A 22,667-nucleotide genomic window follows, 5' to 3' on the forward strand; every position below is an offset into this window, starting at 1 on the left:
AAGAACTTCAAGATGATTAAAACATATACTCTTTGCAGATAAATATTGGTTAAAACGTAAGACTCTAGGTACATACACATTTAAAAAATCCAGAACTACATATATGAGCCAATATCCCAAGAATTAATTATTTTCCTTAAGTGAATGGGCTGTCACCTTCCTGTCACAGTCTGGAGAAACCTGAATCATAATTCTCCATAGTATGTAGTACAGTATTCGTTCGAGGTATGCTACTACCTCATCAAATGCCAGCATGTTAAAGTAATAATGTGAATCTTATTTCAATAGAAATATGGCTTTGTGTTTAGTGATATTAAGTAAATGGTTGGTCCCTCCTTTAGATTAATCTGCAATACTGAATTTATGAAAAGGCTATCGATCAATTCACAAACATTCTTATTTCCCTTGAAAGAAGTTATTTATTTCAAGGTTATTTCGAACACGGTTTCAACTACTTCCGAATATTTTGCGTAGCAAATGCCAGCTAAGAATCATCTAGATATGCTGTTGTTGACTTCCCATGAATTATTAGGAGCAATAAATCAGTTTAACGGTAGAAAAAGTTTTCTTTTACGCATTGATGAAATGTACAATGAATATTTTATTTCTCCATCTAATAATTTTTGAGAATCTCATGTAATGGAAAAGTGCCGACACTATTAACACATGTAGGTCTGCAACTCAGAATAACTCCGTTCTTTTCATGAGGTTATTATTTCCAGATATTACAACACTATAATTCTCCAGTCTGTGCTTCTTAACATACGTTGCGGTAACGAAGTCAGATTTTCATCTAAGGCCACTATTTTGCCTTAGTTTTGGTTGGTAATATGTGTGATAGATTCCCTCTTCACTGCTGCAGAAGCAGTTACGACATAAGAAGCTCATCTTCACCAAAGAGCTCATCAAGCAGTCAAATGTCGAGAATGATGACTGCGACCGTAAAAATTTTGTTTTACCTAATGTATGTGTGATCGTAAGGGATTGCTATCCACTGCAGAATATATTAGTTTTATATGTGATTCAGTAGAATTGATTATTAGTTTGTTAATCATTAAGGTACATTTTGTATGCTGATAATTCGAAGCTCTGATTTAGGTAGAATAAAAAATCATTACCCGTGAGGTTTTTATAGGTCAGTGCTGAATACAGGCAGTGTTGGCAGCTTCAGGAAGTAACAGTGTTTTAGGGATCGGGTCATAAATGAAGTTGGTATTTCATTTAGAAGCGTGCGATGTACCAAAGCGATCTATGGAATATGCCTGCAACCTATAACTGACGTTATGTAACAGGAGGCTCTCATAATTTTCTAATAGTCTTCATTTACATTTCACATCAGTAATATTTCCTAGTAGGATATACTGAATATGTTACACAACGCAAGAAAATAATAAACAAGTGGCTAGTACAGAAAACGTACAATTTGCTACCGTAGCTGTTGGATTAACTATAGAAAATAATTGGAGCAGAAAAATATTGTGAACTGCTGCAAGGCAGGAGGTGATGAAAAGCGAGGGAGGGAGGCAGGCGTTCAGATCCAGGTCTGGACGCGCGTGCGGCGGGCGGGCGCCGGCGGGCCGTGGTGGCCCATCCCCATCCCCAGCGCCGAGCCGTCGCCCGCGCCGGCCGCTCGTCAGGAAACGCTGTGCGACAGATCGCGTCCATACGGCCGCCAGCGTCGGCCGCCCTCTCCACGGTACGTCGAGTAGCTGGGCGCCATATCCGCGTGCGTCGTCACCGTTTCTGTCGATCCGTGCACCCTCGTCGAACCTGCGCACACAGACTCTGCGGTAACCATGAACTGCTAAGTGTGTAACTACGCATAAATTATTGACAGCATTTATTGACTGTTCCGTCTGTACTTGGTAGAATATTGTCATACATTATGATTGAAAACACACACAACACTCGTGTAATATTCTATAATATTTATCATTTATTTCACAAACCGCTTTTAGACTGTTACGCCATCACCAGGTGCAAGGATTAGTATGTAGTGCAGTGAAATTTCATTCGACCAAAGATTTTAAACTAGTGTCTCTACTGAGTGTCTCCATTTAAAGAGATGAAAAATATTAATGTTAGATTAACTGTAGGATTATTTCACTGTAAATTCAATGCAAGATTATTTAACTAACATAAAATATGTACCACATTAACTAATGATCTATATACAAATTACAACAGATGTTCATAGAAGAAAATAAATTGAACAATAAACTTTAGTAACACATTCCAAAGGTGTGACTGAACAAAATAGTCATGTCTTTAACTGATCCTAAATAACAAACTGATAAGACGCAATAGTAATATTAAACAGGTATGTGAAGCAGCTGTGATTGTGCAAGTAAGACATTTAACACAACTAGAGAAATTATAGTAACTGAAATAAAGGAAAATTGGGCATGTAAATAGGAGGGGTAATTTAAAACATCGTCTGGATGAAATTATGAGCAGTATCTGCAGTTAGAAATAGCGATTGATGAAACTGTGTCTGGTTATTCAGTAGTAAGCTCGGGCAGATGGACGTATGTTTTTATCTTCCGTTATATCCAGATAGTTCATCCTCCTTTTATTATGGTTGGGCGGCCGCTGTGGCCGAGCGGTTCTAGGTGCTTCAGTCTGGAACCGCACTGCTGCTACGGTCACAGGTTTGAATCCTGCTCCGGGCATGGATGTTTGTGATGTCCTTAGGTTAGTTAGGTATCAGCAGTTCTAAGTCTAGGGGAGTGATGACCTCAGATGTTAAGTCTCATAGTGCTTAGAGCCATTTGAACCATTATGGTTGTGATGTAATATTTTATACGTTCACCTTGTAACTGTGATCTTAACATATTTTATGTTAGTTAAATAGTCTTACATATCATTAACTCTGAAATAACATTTCTTTTTTTTATTCCCAAATTTAACAGTAATATATTTCATGTCTGAATACGGAGATAATCTTTAGATGCACTAGTTTAAAGTCTTTGATCAGACAAAATTTCACTGCACCACACACTTATGTTAGTACCTAACGGTGGCTAACAGGCAAAAATCGCTTTGTGGAAAACATAAAAAATATTTTAGCATATTACAACAGTGTTGTGTGTGTTTTCACATAAATTACTGACACGCATCGATTAATTGTTATTGTGATGATAAATTTCTCAAACAATCTCTTATAATCTCCATCTTCAGGATAGCAGAGAGATATCTCACCTTGAAGAAAGAAAGTGTTTACTGTATTATGGCGAGCACCACTGCTTTGTTTTTGAAGTGGAGTGCTCCTGCAGTCACCTCTACAAGCGGTTAGGCAACGTAAATGTGCCCTTAAAATACGTAAATACGTGTAATTCTTAATAACATGCTTACTAGTAGAGACAGTAATGACTTTACTATAGCACTAGACGAAACTGGTTTCCGTTTATTAGCAGAACTCATGGAAATAAGTTCCCAAAGTTTCAATGTTGAATTCACATCCTAAGTGCCTGAAAATTTATTTAATGTGTGACGTGACGTTCCTGCCACGCCCACTTCTTGAACAAACACTTCAATGCTAGCTCGGTGAACAACGATTCCATGGATTATTTTCAAGCAAAGTTGAACAGATACACGTAGAAGGCTGTGATGTATGCTCTTTGGTCTTACAGATCTCCTGCGACTCTGTTCTGTATCTTAGAAACAATAACAAAACCAGCTGAGTTGTTTATGAAGAAGCAATTCCTGTTTTGCCCCATTTTCATCTGCTACAGTTGTCATAATTGCTACTCATGATAAGTTCTTGTATTTAATGGTGGGAAAGTAGGGAGGTGGAAGGTATTACAGAAAATAGATTTTGAGATAGGAAATTTCACTGAAGACATCTTGCGAATTATAGATTTACAGCACCTCTCCGCAGCTGAAAAGTCAGTTGAAGAGAGCAGACAACAAGAGACGGGAAGAGAAGCCTTGAAGGGAAAGAGGACCAAGACTACAAATTTTGGGTGACGTAAGAAAGCACGTTAGGTTGAACTTTAAATTGCATATCCTGAAAATAATTTTTTTAAAGTTTATGTACATTTTTCTCGACATCTATAAAGGCCAGAATTAGGAAATTTTGTAGACTTATTTTTATAGACCCAATAAGTGTAGTCTCAACAGTAAATTCAGAAATTTGGAGTGTAAGTTGAGATATGGGGCAAAGTGCCTGGAAATTTTCACCTACATCTACATCTACATGATTACTCTGCAATTCACACTTAAGTGCCTGGCAGAGGGTTCATCGAACCGTTTTCATACTTCCTCTCTACCATTCCACACTCGAATGGCGCGTGGGAAAAAGGGAACACCTAAACCTTTCCGTTCGAGCTCTGATTTCTCTTATTTTATTATGATCATTTCTCCCTGCGGAGGTGGGTGTCAACAAAGTATTTTCGCATTCGAAAGAGAAAGTTGGGGATTGAAATTTAGTAAATATATCTCGTCGCAAACAAAACAGCCCTTGTTTCAGTGACTGTCACCTCAACTCGCGTATCATATCAGCGACGCTCTCAGCCCTATTGCGCGATAAAACGAAACGAGTTGGCCTGCTTTGCTCTTTTTCGATGTCCTCCGTGAATCCCACCTGGTAAGGATCCCACAGCGAACAGCAATATTCCAGCAGAGGAGGGACAAGTGTAATGTAGGCTGTCTCTTTAGTGGGTTTGTCGCATCTTCTAAGTGTTCTGCCAACAAAGTGCAGTCTTTGTTTCGCCTTCCCCACAATTTTATCTATGTGGTCTTTCCATTTTAAGTTGCTCGTGATTGTAATTCCGAGGTATTTAGTAGAATTGACAGCCCTTACATTTGTGTGATTTATCGTATACCCAAAATTTATCGAATTTATTTTAGTACCCATGTGGATGACCTCGCACTTTACTTTGTTTAGTGCTAATTGCCACTTTTCGCACCATGCATAAATTCTCTCTAGATCATTTTGTAATTGGAATTTATCGTCTGATGATTTTAATAGACGGTAAATTACAGCGTCATCTGCAAACAATCTAAGGGGGCTGCTCCGATTATCACCCAGATCATTTATATAAATCAGGAACAGCAGAGGGCCTACGACACTACCTTGCGGAACGCCAGAAATCACTTCTGTACTACTCGATGATTTACCGTCTATTACTACGGTCTGTGACCTCTCTGAGAGGAAATCACAAATCCAGTCACACAACTGAGATGATACTTCATATGCTGGCAGTTTGATTAATAGTCGCCTGTGAGGAACTGTATCAAAAGTCTTTTGGAAATATAGAAATATGGAAGCGATCTGAGATCCCTTGTCGACAACACTCATTATTTCACGGGAATAAAGAGCTTGCTGTGTTGCACAAGAACGATATTTTCTGAATCCGTGTTGGTTATGTATCAATAAGTCATTTTCTTCAAGGTGATTCATAATGTTCGAGTACAGTATATGCTCCAAAATCTTGCTGCAAATTAAGGTCGGTGATATGGGTCTGTAATTCAATGGGTTACTCCTATTTCCCTTCTTGAATATTGGTGCGACCTGTGCTATTTTCCAGTCTTTAGGAACAGACCATTCGTCAAGTGAGCGGTTGTATATTATTGCTAAGAAAGGCACTATTGTGTGTGCATACTCTGAAAGGAGCCTGATTGGCATACCATCTGGACCAGAAGACTTGCCTTTCTCAAGTGATTTGAGTTGCTTCGCAACACCTAAGATATCTACTTTTATGACACTCATGCTAACAGCTGTTCTGGCTTCGATTTAAGGAATTTTTACTTCGTGTTCTCTCGTGAAGCAATTACGGAAAACTGTATTTAGTAACTCCGCTTTAGTGGCACCATCATCGGTAACATTTCCATCGCTTTCGCGCAGTGACGGTATTAGCTGTTTCTTGCCACTGGTGTACTTTACATACGACCAGAATCTCTTTGGGTTTTCTACTACATTTTGAGACAATATATCACTGCGGAAACTATTAAAAACATCTCACATTGACAGCCGTACTAAATTTCGAGTTTCCGAGAAAGTTAGCCAGACTTGGGGATTTTGCGTTCTTCATAATTTGGCATGCTTTTTTCGTTGCTTCTGCAATAGTGTTGTGACGTGTTTTGTGTACCATGGTGGATCAGTCCCGCCTCTTATTAACTTATGCGGTATGAACCTATCTATTTGTGCAGATACTGTGTCTTTGAATTTGAGCTATATCTGGTCTACACTTACATAATTAGCTTGGTAGGAATGGAGACTCTGTCTTACGAAGGCATCAAGTGAATTTTTATCTGCTGTTTTAGGCTGGTCCCGGCGGAGGTTGGAGTCCTCCCTCGGGCATGGGTGTGTGTGTTTGTCCTTAGGATAATTTAGTGTAAGTAGTGTGTAAACTTAGGGACTGATGACCTTAGCAGTTAAGTCCCATAAGATTTCACACACATTTGAACATTTTCTGCTGTTTTAAATAGATATATTTTGCATTTATTTTTAGTCGTTTTGGTTGATATGGTTTTGAGCCTCACTACAATGACCTTGTGTTCACTAATCCCTTTATCTGTCATGACGCTCTTTATTAGATCAGGAGTATTTGTGGCTAAGAGGCCAAGGGTGTTTTCGCAACCATTTACAATTGGCGTGGGCTCATGAAATTTCGGAAAATGTTTTCTGTCTACCACCGGCTTTCAGAAATATAATTAAGAATTTATTAATGTTCTCTTATTCAGGGTATCGGAAAAATTTCATGACAGAATCTTACTATGTGCAAAGAGATAACACACAGAAAATTTCGTAGAAATCTCTTGAATAGTTTCTGCGAAAAAGGTACACTCATTATTTTTTGAAAATAAAGTTTTAAAATTACACGAGAAAAGTCGAATATATATAACCGAAGGAACTTAAAAGTAAACGTGTTAGTTTCATCTAAAGTATTTGTACACAATTTCACTGTTGTATTTTCATATATGTGGATTGGTGCGTCTTTAAAACTGTGTGTTTTCCATGAACGTCCCCTCTTTATATATGAGACACTTAGGGAGTAGTACAATAGCAGAGTGAAACCATTTCTAGTACACAGACCCATTCTGTACACTGAGACATTTTAGTACGACTGGCATAGTAGATAAATTTGTGTGTTATCATCCTTTTCAAAATTAAATGTCTTTTATCACTAGCATGTACAGCATTAAAAGAATAAAATGCTATAATGGTTAGGCCAGATCGGACGACCAGTAACCTAAGGGGAGCAGATATATCTTTCTTACGAACAATACTTGTCAAGAAGACGTCACATCGCTGGACTGAAGACAGTCACATCAGTCATTTGTTATTTATAGATGAAATAGATGAAGATAAGAGTGTGCATATGGCATTTAGCGTGGAAATAAAGGTGTGTCACGCAACTGCTGTCAAAGTTGCTTTTCCATTAAATTGTTTGTGACACTAGTAATCGAAACTGGCCGATTAGATGGCTGGACATGTTGGTGGGGAGATCATTCTAGAGTTGGAATTCCATACAAGGTTTCGTAACGGACATTTCGCTGCTATGCCTGCTATAAGGAACTTCAGAAGTATCTGACAACTAAGTGGACACTTTCCTTGAGACTGTCCTTGTGCACGTAAGTGACCGCCAGTGACTATCCAAGGAAATTACCTGCTATCACAGGCCAACCAGGCTGCGGTCGTAACAATAGGGTGCCATCGCTCATGTCTAACAGCGGCACTGCAGATAGATTCTTGCCCGACAATCCAAAGAAATATTCCCATAATAGTGTCCTACCAATTCTCCGTTTCACTGAGAGAAATAATGATAACCCAGGAAAAACGACCCTGAGGTTTTCATTAATATGAGGGGAATATTATTCTTTCCTGATTTCGAACATTATGATGGAAACATGATAACTGCTACGTTGTGTCATTAAATTGTTTCTGAAAGTAGCTAGCCATGGTAAAAAACAGAAATTTTGTGAAAACACAGCAACCTCTACTGTTCTACATTTAGTATAGTAAAGGTGCTGGAGCACTTAAAATCTCTTATTTATAATTAAATGTAAATATCACACTCAAATACAGTTATCTTGCAGTTAATAAACTTAATCGATGATAAGTAAATCCCAACGTGTTGCCTTAACAAAATTCAATACCATAGTATTCAATCACAAAATTTATATTCATCGATTCATTGAATGTTTAGCTTGTAAAATTAATACAGTAAGCAATGAAATGTTCTTTTTGCTGTTAAACGTAAGTCTCTGTCTTAGTACTCCCTCAACAGGATCATGTTACAGCATCTCCCGACATACGATGGCCCGATGAGAACTAACGCCTTCGTATTTTTTATGTCGAAACACATAAAGCTTTTCGAATAAAACAAACGTTATTAAATTTCTGCATCTTTATTTTTCTTTTCTGCATGTTTATTTCTCAACAGAGTCACCCTGCTGGCGATTACATTTTTCCCAACGAAAAAAAAATTTGATGATACTGCCACTGTAGAATGTTCAGCATTGTAGACGGGACCATTACCTCACCTCTTCTTGCACCGCTTCATCACTATCAGTGTGAAGTCCTCCAAGATCTTTTTTAAGTTTTGGAAACAGATGGAAATCGGACGGGACCGATTCGGGTCTGTACGGAAGATGACTGATGCCAGTGAACCCCAGGCATCGGATTGTTGTGGATGTCTTAGCGCTCCAGTGTGATCTGGTATTGTCATACTGAAGGCGAGGGTGTTCTATATGTGGGCATGTGGGCAAAACCTTCGAATTCGAAACTCAATTACAGCTCGCTATTTCTCACGCGCCGACATATTTATATTACACACCACCATGTTACACGCTACAGTTCAGAGTCCTTTTGCGCCATAGGGTTGCAAATTTGCAGACATGTAGAATAAAAATGTAGAACATTAATAGCTTTTGTCTTCTTTAAAAAGATTTAAGAGTTTTTACATATAACAATCAGAGATTTTACTTTTCAGCAACCCTTCGTATAATTTATGTGCAGTCTGTACACTAACTGACTCCATACTACGTTGATAGAAGCCGCATAGTTGACAGAATCAAGCTAGCCACCAGCTGATGTGTGTGAAATGTACATTTCAGCGTGGTTTGTGGGAAACGGTGAAAAGGCTGAAATTTTCACAAATGACAGACGTAATTGCTTTATGAAATGCTAGAAACAATTATCTGTATTGTCTGAAAGTTAATCGTGCAGCATAGAAGACGATCCTTGTCAAAACAAATACACAAGTGCTCAAAAGTTAAGAATAATCACGAAAACATAAAAGTGAAAAGCTAAAAGATGCGCCATCATCTGATATATTCATAAATATTTATCTACGAGTATTACTTAATCGCTTTGTGTACGAAAGGAATATTACGAGCTGTCAACAGCGGCGTAGCCGAAAAATAAACACAAGTAATTCATGAGTCCACACATGTCTCAGTCTCGTTTGCGCGTTCATAGCGAGCAGAGTTTAGTCTTTTAGTGAGATGGCAACGTAATGCTGCAAAAACTCCATTTTGATACTGTTTTGAGTGGTAAAGTACTGGGCCACCTGGAAGCAGGCTAGGCGTAATGTCTCTGTATCTATATATTCCACAAAGTATCATTTCGAGTCTTTGGCGACGGCTGTTTGTCGGAGACCAGTCCTAGGTCGGCCAAGAATAACCCACAAACTGCAAGACCGATGTCTGACCGTAACTGCCAGAAGAAATCGGAGTAGACATGCGAGACAATTACGACACAGTATTGCAGAACCTGTGTTGTTCATAAATACGATGCAATGTTCCTTAAGAGCGCGTGATGTCCGGAGGAGCTTTGCATCGTATCTATGAACAACCAGACGCTGCAGTTTCGTATTTATCCGCCTACAATGGGCAAACGGCTTTCACTTAAAATCTCTCTCCTGTGCTAGAACATACTTTATAAATGTATGAGTCCAGGTTGTAGACACATGGCTAACGACATATTCAAGTTTGGGTCTGGCCGTGAGTCGCGCTCGGATAGCTTAAGGATAAGGCGGCCCCTGGCAAATAGTGGAAAATCCAGGTTCGAGTCCTCGTCCGGCACAAATTTTCAATAACATCATTCCATTACACAGCTGATGGTTGTCTATATTCTCAAATGCGAATACATTTCATTCAAGACAAATGGCTGCAGAGCTTTCAGCTGCCTCTGGATTTGCTACATCCAGACAAACTGTGTGTCGAAGGCTCAGAACAGCAGCTGTGTTTCCCAGACTTCCGGCCGTGTGCTTCTCGATCATTGCACCACAAATAAGGGCCCATGTAATGTGTAGTCGGCAACATTAAAACTGAACCTTGAACGAATGGCGCAATGCGCTCTTCATAGAGGTATACCGCTTCAGGTTGCAAAATGATTCTCGTAGTATATTATCTGGACGCAACCTGGCAGCCGACACAACCCCAGGAACATCGTAGAAAAAGACCGGTTTGGTGGTAATGGTGTCATGGTTTGGGAAGGCATTACGTTGAATGGTCGTACTGAGCTGTGCATCTACGGTGGTGGTCGGAGAAATTCTGTAAGCCCACAGAGGTATAGAGTAACTGTTACCACATGTTCGCGTTTTCAGAGATGCAGTGGGTCCGGATTTCTTCTTTGTGGACGATATCACACGTCCAAATCGAGCTGTTGTGGGGGATGAGTTTCCTGAAGGTGAAGACGTCCGTCGCGTGGAGTGACTAACTAGGTCTCCGGATAAGAATCCGAAGGCACTAGTTTGGGATGCATTAGGGAGACGAACAGCATACCATTAGCCTCCACCTAGGGCACTTACAGACCTTCGCATCATTCTTGCTGAGGAATGGAACGACTTCACAAAGAGCTCTTGAACCATCTCTTAGAGATAATGCCACGGCCTACTACAGCATGTGTGGCTGTTAGTGGTAACCATATCCCCTATCTACAGTTTCTTTTCTTGTGGAGGATATATCACAGTTGCATTAGTTGCTTATAAATTTAGGTCTTCAGAACTTTCCTAACACTATGTTCGGTCACTCTTATATGCAAAACATCTTTTGAGTGGGCAGTAGGTTGTTTAGTAATCCTTCTGAGAGCCTCATAACGTAACATGTCCTCTTTTTCATGATACTGCTTAACTTCTGCAATGTAGTTTAGTTTGGTGACAGGAGACGAAGAGATATCAAAATGAAAATGGAGTAACCATGTTCACCAATTTAAAGAAAAGCGATACATTCGTATAATAGCACAGTAATGAGGCATAAACTAGCACGGAATTTTATGGAAAGTAATCCAGGTACGCAAATAAATGAACCTGATGTTAGTTTTCTAATAGTATACCCGTGCTAGACTTTCGTAGGATTTTATGCAAACAAGGCAAAGTATGAATATTCAGGATACACAGCAGGGGATCAAAATTGGAAAAAACTGTATTTATAAAATAACTCTGAAGACACGTAATCCATACATATTATAAAAATGGATGCACGTATATATGAATGTATGTATATATGTATGTTCTAAATCTCCTCCTAAAATACGGGATCGATTTCAATCGAGCTGAGTACACGTATTACTTACTGTAGGGAAATCACCGCTGTGGGGTACGAACTGCCTATGTATTGGGGTGGAGGTGAAAAATCAGTGTAGCACATGTCGCTCGAATAGCCATAGATCAATCATCCAGTATTTGTGAACGAGACCACTTAGTGACTTCGAACAAACTTTACACACAATTTTCAACATCTACGAAACTTATTCTCCCTGACAACCCCCACGAAATGATGACAGGAAAAAAAAGTTTAACTCTTACAACATTTTTTCTGTTCATGCAGTAAATCTACCGCATCAGGCATAACATTTTAATTTATTACCCTCTTACTGCTAATTATATTCGAGATAGAGTTTCCAGGCAGCATCCGTATATATCACTGAACGCGCTCCCAAACTAATATCATAGTACTACAATAAGTTCAATAGATATGACGAAATAAACACAGAGATGCAGGGAGAACTGCCGAATCATGCAAGATGTTTAAATTTATTACCTGTATGCTACAGACTCTATTTGCAACACTTTTCACAGGCGTTATCAACATAAGCCGCTGATTGAACGCAGAGAGATATATCGCTCTTCAACACATAGTTCAGGACATACGACGTCATAAACACTGACATGCGTGAAAAATTACCACGTCATGCATTGTACTGTGATCTACTATTCCGTTACCACTAACTCTGTTCAAACGACTTTCACTGGCAGGAGCCATATATATTGCACTATTGTACGGCACATATGTCTGGAGATACAGCGTAATAAATATTATTCTGAGTGAGAATCAAACCGCATGGCGTGATTCACAGGTGAAACATACGTATAAGTATGTGTTATGAATGTGATATAGATATATAAATACGTGTTAAGCGTGTGAAATATACCTGAAATATATTTGAAATATGCGTACTCGGACAAAGTTATTAGTATGAAGCTCATCCTAAAGCACTGGAGCGATTTCAACCAAATTAGGAACTCATATGTTACTATCTGGAAAGAAATACTGTGAGGATAAGAATCACCAGCATCTTATTGTGGTGAATGTGATAACGTTCAGAGAGAATGGAGAGGGGGAAATGGACAGACAGCGAGTGAGAAGGAGGAGATGGGAGACAAGGGGACGAGAAGCTGCGTAGAGAGAGGGGTAAGGACAAAAGGACAGAGTGTGAAGAGAGAAGAGATGAACAGGCAAGTGAAAGAGGAAGGAAAGGCGAAAAACGTGACGAAGAGGAATAAATGAACAGAGAAAGAGGAGAGGATAAGACGGACAGAGGAAAGAAAGCGGAAGAGATAAATATGCAGAGGGTTCAGAAAGAGATGGGCTGTGAGAGGAGAAAGAAAGTGATGGACAGAGAGAGGGGAGAAGGAGATGGACATGAAGAACAAAATTAACTGAGAGAGGGGGAATGAGGAGACTGCATTATTGGAAGACTGGAATAAATATACACCCAGGCAATGCTGGATACTCATACAGTTTCAAAAATACACCCCAGGAGAGATATTCTTGTCTAAAACTAACACAGTACTTTATTTAATTAATTTATGGTGGAATAATACCAGCTATTCTGTCTATATTTGGCACACGTCGATTTTAAGTGAGTTACCACTTTTTTAAATATAGTAGTACAACTCAGTACCTAGTGTTGCCCAGGTACTCTTTTGGAAAGTCCATCTCCTCCTTCCCCCTTTCTATCCATCTCATCCACCATCTCTGTCCACCTTCTCCACCCCTTCAATCTCGTTCCATCCTCTTTCAGCCTTTTCTGTGTCCATCTTGTCCTCCTTCTCTTTCAATCAATCTTCTCCTCCCCTCCTCAGTCGATTTGCTCATTCCTGTCTATCCATCTTCTCTCCCTCCTTCCCCTAATTCCAACTCCTCCTACCCCCTCTAATCGCGTCTCTTCCTCCCGCCTTTCTGTCCATCTCTTCCTTCCCCTCTCCCTGTTCATCTCCTGTTGTTTTCTGTCTCTGTCCATCTACTCCTCCCCATGCTCCCTGTTCATCTCTTAGTGTTCCCTTTCTCAGTCCTTCTCTACTTCCCTGCTCGTTCCTGTATATCTCCTCCTCTTTTATTTTCTCTGTCCATTTACACCTTCCCCTTTCTCTGTCCATCTCTTCTCTGTCAATGTTTGTCAATTTCCTACTCTCTCTGTGTCTGTTCATCTCCTACTCCCCACTGTCTCTGTTTATCTCCACCTCTTTCCTTTATGTGTCCATCTCGTCCTTTCTCCTCTCTGGGTCTATTTCTTCATAATCCTCTCTCTGTTCATCTCCTCCTCTCCCCTGTCTATGCCTATCTTCTTCTTTCCCCTCTCTATCAGTACATCTCCTCCTCTGGCCGTCCTCTCTCCACATTATCACGCTCACACCAATACGAGTCTTGTGGTTCTTACACCCACATTATTTATTTCCAGACTGTACCTAACATGTGTACCAAATTTGGCTGATATCGTTCCAAAAGCTCAGGATGAGATTTTTGCCTATAGCTCTCAAGATATAGTTAACATACTTCATACATATGTACATACACTCCTGGAAATGGAAAAAAGAACACATTGACACCGGTGTGTCAGACCCACCATACTTGCTCCGGACACTGCGAGAGGGCTGTACAAGCAATGATCACACGCACGGCACAGCGGACACACCAGGAACCGCGGTGTTGGCCGTCGAATGGCGTTAGCTGCGCAGCATTTGTGCACCGCCGCCGTCAGTGTCAGCCAGTTTGCCGTGGCATACGGAGCTCCATCGCAGTCTTTAACACTGGTAGCATGCCGCGACAGCGTGGACGTGAACCGTTTGTGCAGTTGACGGACTTTGAGCGAGGGCGTATAGTGGGCATGCGGGAGGCCGGGTAGACGTACCGCCGAATTGCTCAACGCGTGGGGCGTGAGGTCTCCACAGTACATCGATGTTGTCGCCAGTGGTCGGCGGAAGGTGCACGTGCCCGTCGACCTGGGACCGGACCGCAGCGACGCACGAAAGCACGCCAAGACCGTAGGATCCTACGCAGTGCCGTAGGGGACCGCACCGCCACTTCCCAGCAAATTAGGGACACTGTTGCTCTTGGGGTATCGGCGAGGACCATTCGCAACCGTCTCCGTGAAGCTGGGCTACGGTCCCGCACACCGTTAGGCCGTCTTCCGCTCACGCCCCAACATCGTGCAGCCCGCCTCCAGTGGTGTCGCGACAGGCGTGAATGGAGGGACGAATGGAGACGTGTCGTCTTCAGCGATGAGAGTCGCTTCTGCCTTGGTGCCAATGATGGTCGTATGCGTGTTTGGCGCCGTGCAGGTGAGCGCCACAATCAGGACTGCATACGACCGAGGCACACAGGGCCAACACCCGGCATCATGGTGTGGGGAGCGATCTCCTACACTGGCCGTACACCACTGGTGATCGTCGAGGGGACACTGAATAGTGCACGGTACATCCAAACCGTCATCGAAACCATCGTTCTACCATTCCTAGACCGGCAAGGGAACTTGCTGTTCCAACAGGACAATGCACGTCCGCATGTATCCCGTGCCACCCAACGTGCTCTAGAATGTGTAAGTCAACTACCCTGGCCAGCAAGATCTCCGGATCTGTCCCCCATTGAGCATGTTTGGGACTGGATGAAGCGTCGTCTCACGCGGTCTGCACGTCCAGCACGAACGCTGGTCCAACTGAGGCGCCAGGTGGAAATGGCATGGCAAGCCGTTCCACAGGACTACATCAAGCATCTCTACGATCGTCTCCATGGGAGAATAGCAGCCTGCATTGCTGCGAAAGTGGATATACACTGTACTAGTGCCGACATTGTGCATGCTCTGTTGCCTGTGTCTATGTGCCTGTGGTTCTGTCAGTGTGATCATGTGATGTATCTGACCCCAGGAATGTGTCAATAAAGTTTCCCCTTCCTGGGACAATGAATTCACGGTGTTCTTATTTCAATTTCCAGGAGTGTATATTTCACCTGGATTTCTAGCCAATTTCTCTCTGCAGTAGCATTTTCACGCAGCTCAGTGTTCATTACGTCGTATCTCCAGAACTGTATGCTGTACAATAATATAATTTTGCGGGGATATCCAGTGATATATGCGTACATTGTCTGAGAACTGTGTTGTGAATAACGTTAGTAGTAATTCATTTATAAATTAAAACGTCATGAATGATTCCACAGATTTTGAGGCATCTTGGTACTTGACGTCACATCTCCTGAACAACGTGTGTTACAGTGATATATTTTTGTATGTACATTCAGTGGGAGATGTGAGTACTCTCTGAGAAAAGTATTGTGAATAGCGTAACTAAGTAATAAATTTAAATTTCCTGCATGATGCGGCAATTTTTCACGCATCTGAGTGTTTATGACGTCATATCCCCTTAACTATGTGTCATAGAAAGATATAATTTTTTTGGTACATTCAGCTGTACATTTTCATAGTTTCTGCAAAATGTGCCGTGAGTACTGTCTGTAGTAAAGAAGTAATGAATTTAAATGTCATGATTCATGCAGCAGAATAAACTTCTTTCCTTTCATTATTTTGTGGGGGTCGTCATCGAGAAAAAATTTCGTACCGGTTTGAAATTACGTGTATCGTTTGTTGAAAGTCTCTATGTGCTCCCATTCACAAATACTGGGGGACTAAATTGTGGGCATGCGAGAGTAGTGGCCTACACTGCGTTTTCATCCTTAACCCTTTTGTAGGTTGGTGGTTCTCACCTCGGTTATGTTCTCTAGACAGTAAAGAGATCTGTATATTAAGTTCCGTTGAAATGGGTCCTGTTGTTTAGAAGGAGATGTGCAACACAAATACATAAAAGGCCCGTCCGCCAGACCTCGGAAGGTCCTACGGTACCATCTTCCCACCGTGCTGTCCTCAGCCGAAAGGCATCACTAGATGCGGATATGGTGAGTCAGGTGGTGAGCTCACCTCGCTCCCCGCCGTTGTCTGTCTTCGTGACCAGAGCCGCTGCTTCTCGATCAAGCAGCTCCTCAACCCATCTCACAAGGGCTGAGTTTATACCGCTTGTCAACTCCACTCGGCAGATGCGGACGGTCACTGACCCAAGTGTTAGCCAAGCCCGACAGCGCATAACTTTGGTGATCTGACAGAACCCTGTGTTACCGGACCCGGCAAGGCAGTTCCCAAACATACATACATACACACATTTTAGTATACGCATAGATTTCATTACAGTACATACATAATGCACTATCATATTCCGTGTATGAAATGTAAAGTTATTTATTTCCTTATTGCCATCCATCACAGACTTGTTGAATGATGCGTTTACACAGAAAAAAAAAATCAAATATGTGTGAAATCTTATGGGACTTAACTGCTAAGGTGATCAGTCCCTAACCTTACACACTACTTAACCCAAATTATCCTAAGGACAAACACACACACCCATGCCCGAGGGAGGACTCTAACCTCCGCCGGGACCAGCCGCACAGTCCAGCGCCCTAGACCGCTCGGCTAATCACGCGCGGCAAACTTACAAAAACTCGAAAGAAATACATTGCTTATCAGTTAGTAAGAAACAGTCTTTCACCTTTTTCACTGTTTGGTAAAAAGAATGTCATGATATGAGACTATATAAATATTAAGAAAATAAGACGCAGCAATTCCCTACCCTAGATGCACAAACTATAAGAAACTGAGAGACCCACAAAATGAGTAAGTACAAACTTTATAAGACTCATGCTGAAAGTAAAGTAAGAGGGACAACAGAGGAAGACAGTAGTGCGAGATATGAAACTATTTGAAATTTTTTAAACATGCCTTACTCATTCCATGCGATTTCCAGTCCCAGAAGGAATTAGGTGGTACTATAATCTACGAAATTTGTGTCCTGAGAGCGTCCCACGCAAGTCAAAACAAGACTAAGGTTTCTAAAGTATGTGAGTGTTTCCTTTTTCTCGATTTCTTCACACTCAAAGGTATCTGACCAGCATCACATTCCATCCTAAGTGGGATCATCGTGAATAATCATGAACTTGTTCCCATTGCACCCCACAATGTCAAACGTATCCCTCCATTGTCTCTGGGTAACGACCTTCTGCTTTGTTTGACACAACTGCGAAGATATTCAGCTTTTTTTCCATAGGGCATGATTTATGTCAAGATCATAACATCAGCTCCACAGTAATTCAGTAATTCTGAGTTTCTATCATGTTTCGTTCGCTGGGAGATGTTACCGTCTCTGTTCACGGAAGTCTTTCACAAATTTAGTTTATAATGTACCAGTATTCATCGAGATCGTTGGTCAGGCGCAGTGACTATGATCAAAACCCGACTGAAGCCGGCCAAGGACATTGGTGGAGTCAACTGATCATCCCAAACGACCAACGGAGCGTAGCGTCATACAGTATGTAACTGTGCAGTCCTGAAATGCTTGTGAGGCCAGCCAACTGCGATTCAACTACTAGTCTCTTGAATGATGCCTTGAAAATATTCTGCAACAGCTCTTACAAATGTACGTCTGTTGTGGTGAATAACTCAGAGCGGTAAATGCTGTGGAATTCTTGTTATGCCTTGATGCAGAATTTCTGATTTTTGGAAATTGAATTAACTGTGTGTTATACATTTCCTTATTCTTTCCAAATCCATTCTAATTCATAATCTTGACATAAATATTCTTAGTTTTGTTTTGTTACTTAATCAGTTATTTACATATTGCATAGCTAATTTGAGTGATTCTTTTATCGAAATGATGTGGAACGAGTCAGTTTTGATCAGTGTTAACAGTAATCAACAAATTAATATTTTTTGTCCTACTCACACTAAGCGAACTTTTGTTTTCTACTGCAAACAGGTTTTTAAATACAAATTCCTGAATGTAGTACAAGGAGTTGACCAGGAGAAATGATTTTAGGTTGCATTTAAATCCTGCTTTGCTACCTGTCACGTATATTAAGGTACTGGACAAATGATCAAGAACTTTTATGGCTTCATATTGAACTCCTTTCTAAGCTGCAGACGGTTTAAATAATTGGTAATAAATATCACCTTTATCTCTGATATGTATAATGTAAACCAAGTCCTACGATGAATCTTGTCACATTTCACTTCCTTGTTTATATTTCTAGCAGCACACACAGAGCTCGGTAAACTGTTACTTTGGTACTATATCTTGTGACAAACTGTTCAGCAGAATGCAGTTATTACACTCAGTGCCGTGAGTTATGAATCTTCTGGCACTCAGCATCCAACTAGACAAACTGGTTAACATCGTTACTTTTGCGGAATGTTTAGTAGAAGCTAGTATGGATTTCAGAACAATTTTTACACTATATCTATACATTGCGGACCACCTTGGAGTGCATGGCGGATGGAACTTTTTGTGGTAACATATACGAAGGTTTCGTCCCGTTATATTCACAGGCAGAGTGTGGGAAGAATGCCTGTAGACACCAATCGCTGCCATCTGCTTTTTGTCTAATATTATCAGCACTATTTCTACAGGGTAGGTTCTTTAGAGATTAAAAAGTAGTCACAGTTTCTTCAGTGTTTCTAAGCGCGATCTCACGGGATGTACGGCGATATTCTCTAGTGACCGCCAGTTAAAATTTTTCTGCGTTTTAGCTACATTCTGCTGCTAGTCTATAAACCTGTGAACATTTATATCTCCCTTATTTGTATACGCTAGATATTCATTGGGCTGCCTATAAAGGGTGAGTTTTTTCCTTGAGACAAAAAACATCCGATAATAGGATTTCTATTAAAAAACGGAAAAATACATGTTCGATATTTTAAAAATTGCTGTCCTGCAGAACCAAAGTTGTCTCCATCGTTACCCCCAGGACGTGTGGCGATGGAAAGTTTATAAACCTTAAAGAAAATTATCTCACGTTATTATCTAAACGGATTCTACGGAAAAAATACGTAACATCTGTTTGCAACACTTTTGTCGTTGCGCGATAGATGGCGCTGCAATCGACAAGTAGCACAACTGAGTTCCAAAACGATATTACGAGAAAAATGCATGAATCAAAATCATTAAAGCAGAAGAGAGTAGCAAACGACTCAGAGTTTTGGATGTTTCTCAGTGTAGCTGTTTTGAAACATTCGTTCAGGGGGTGAGCGTGGGGCGTTTTTGAAATATTAAAGAGGTACATCCCATTTTTATTGTAGATTTGGATTCTATGGGAAAAAATACGTAACTTCTACATCTGGTACTTTCGTTGTTGCGCACTACAGGGCTCTGTAATCGAAAAATAACACAGTTAACTTCCAAAACGATATTATCTTCACATAAATGCATTGGATCAAAAAAAGGGAAACAAGATGTGATCACCATTTGGGGAGAAAAACTTGATCGGAGTGTATTCTATCACCTCTTACCAAGAGCATGCTTATTTGTATGATTTATATGACAGTAAATGCTCAAAAATGTCGACACCTACTTCGAAGCTTTTGTTTATTCGCACATCGTACTTGGGATGATTCTACATATCTGAGAGGTGTTTACGATGTAATGTTCGACATATTTCACCATTTAAATTGGCATCGGTAAAGACTGGGCCAATGAGTTTGTTGCCAGTTGGTCCACACCAAACGTTCACATTCCACGAACGCTTGCGTTCAACTTAGCGTAATCAATGTGTGTTTTTCCATTTCCAATAATGCATGCACTGTCGATTAAACGGCCGCTCTTCGTGAAGGTCGACTCTTCAAAGAACAATACGCGAGCAAAGAAATTAGGGTCTTTCTGCACTTGGTGGAGCGAAAAGTGACAAAATATTACTTGGTTCACTGTCATGAAGCTTGTGACGGAGGGAAATATGGAGCGGATGACAATTTCTACGTTGCAGAATTCGGCAAACACGAATTCCTGATTCTCGACATAATTGCCTTATGCTAATGTGGGGGCTGTTTTTCACTGCAGCTAATATCTCAGTTTCATTATTCTCTGCAGAATCTCTTCTTCGACGGTTACTTTCTCATAGTTGCACAAGTGTTGAATAACGCGACAAAAAGAAGCGCGCTATTGCACCATGTTTTGGAAATGTTGAGAGTAAAGTGTTTAGCATTATCAACATTCCTGCCATTTGCACCATAACTGGAAAATATTTCAGTTTTTTCATCTATCGTAATAACCTACATTCTGACAATCAACGTGGTCAGGTTATAATGGAACTATGTAAGAAACAGATCGATGCGCTTGCAATTACATCAACTCAAATAATAAATGAATGAATGTTTCAAAACAGCTACATGGAGAAAACTCCAAAACACTGAGTAGTTGGCTATACACTTAGGTTTTTATGTTCTTCATCCAATGCATTTTTCTTGAGATGATATCGTTTTGGGACTTAATTGTGTTATTTGTCTATTACAGCGTCATCTTTCTTGCAACCGCAAAAGGATTACACGTATTTTTCTCGTAGAATCCATTTCTACAATAAGAGTGATATGTTCCTGCTTAAGATTTCAAAGTTTACCCCCGCCCCACCTCCTGGGGACGGGACAGGAAGTGTCAACGTTGGTATCACCGAATAGCCATTTTAAAGACACTGGACACGTATTTTTTTTGCTTCTGAATATGAATCGTAGCGCGTGAGCAGTCTTCATATATATATATCGTCCAATAGTTCTGTATAGTATCTATTTTGAGGTGAAACTACAGCTTGCCAGTACCCTGTCAGTTAATTATAGCCTGCCATTTACACTACGTACAAGTGAGCTTTTTTGTTCGTTCCACTTTATATCTCTATACACTGGTGCTCCTAAATATTTATATCACGTGAGTGACTCTATATGTGAGCAAAGTATATTAATTTGAACATTTGTAACCTGAGAGATACTTTTGACCAGCTTCATGATTTGTCGTGGTTTAACTGTTTATCACTGGTGTTTATTCTGTACATAATATGCTGATAGATAACCACATTTTCCATGGAATGCCTAAGATTCCAATTAATACCATGCTTTGAGACAAATATAGGCAGCAAGGGGTTTATTACAATTTCCATAGGGAACAATTAATATTATTTCGTTGCCTGAACACGATTTCCATCTATGACAACACGGTGCATTCTAGCTGTCACAATATTTTCGATTCAATTGAAAGTTGGCTAAAATAACATAGGAAAGTATTTTCTTTAGAATGCATCAATTGATAAGGCTACTTTTTTCTCTGGCTAATATTTTTTTTACCTTAGAATATGTTTTAGATTCATCTACAGATGAATATGGGTGACATATGCCGACATTTATGAGAATCACATGGCTCTGAGCACTATGGGACTTAACTTCTGAGGTCATCAGTCCCCTAGAACCTAGAACTACTTAAACCTAACTAACCAAAGGACATCACACACATCCATACCCGAGGCAGGATTCGAACCTGCGACCACAGCGTTCGCGCGGTTCCAGACTGTAGCGCCTAGAACTGCTCGGCCACGCCGGCCGTCTACGAGGATCAGTTCTACTTCCTATTCCGTAGTTGAGACTGATCTACCATGGTGAATACCTCTGCTCAAATGATCTGCAATAAATGTAGTACCAGGTGGACGTCGTTAACTCACAAATTTTGTATAGAAGTTGACAGAGGCTGAATCTGGCCCTGGGACCTTATTGCGTTTTAGCGATGTAAGCTTCTTTTCAGATTCCTTGTACTGATTACTACATCCACTGTTTTGTCAGCTGTAGGCCGTAGGTCGATGGCGTCGGGCATTCAGGTGGTTAAGGCGGTGGACTCGAACTTACAATGCCCGGGGCTTAATTCCCAAGATCGCTTAACACAAATACCAGGATGATTCAATTAAAATAGACTCCGTCGATATCCTTCCGTTACATTTCAGTTCGAATTTGTGCTTTTTACCAATGATATCGCGGGGCGTTAAAATCTTTACCTTCTTGTTGAAAGACTTTAGTCATCCTTGAATTTCCATTGTTAGTAATATTTGAGCACGGGTAGCTATATTTCAACTTTTGTATTGCTATTAGGGTACCTGAATAGTCCACAAACACCGTGACACCAATATTTGTGCCTGTAACAGTACAAATGTCAGAACAAAGTTTCTTAAGCTTTTGGGGAAGGTTCTGTTACCTTATCCTGCTATGATAGCTATGGAAAACTTAAAGAAATGCCATTAGTCGAGCGCTTTTCGATTAACAGTGCCTTAACTGGGGATATATACGGTGGTTTGTAGCTACTGTTCCTTAGTCTACT

At 40.6% G+C, this 22,667-nt stretch overlaps 1 protein-coding gene across 1 annotated transcript in view; it reads right to left on the minus strand.

Moving 5' to 3' along the window:
• Positions 1-1,633: 1,633 nt before the first annotated feature.
• Positions 1,634-22,667, minus strand: part of LOC126184270 (tachykinin-like peptides receptor 99D) — a 742,646-nt gene continuing 721,612 nt past the window's right edge. Inside the window, exon 6 of the mRNA XM_049926644.1 lies at positions 1,634-1,770. Within this exon, the coding sequence (XP_049782601.1) occupies positions 1,634-1,770 (137 nt within the window). The remainder of the gene's footprint in view (positions 1,771-22,667) is intronic.

This window comes from Schistocerca cancellata, chromosome 4 (assembly GCF_023864275.1).
Source record: "Schistocerca cancellata isolate TAMUIC-IGC-003103 chromosome 4, iqSchCanc2.1, whole genome shotgun sequence".
NCBI classification, from domain to species: domain Eukaryota; kingdom Metazoa; phylum Arthropoda; class Insecta; order Orthoptera; family Acrididae; genus Schistocerca; species Schistocerca cancellata.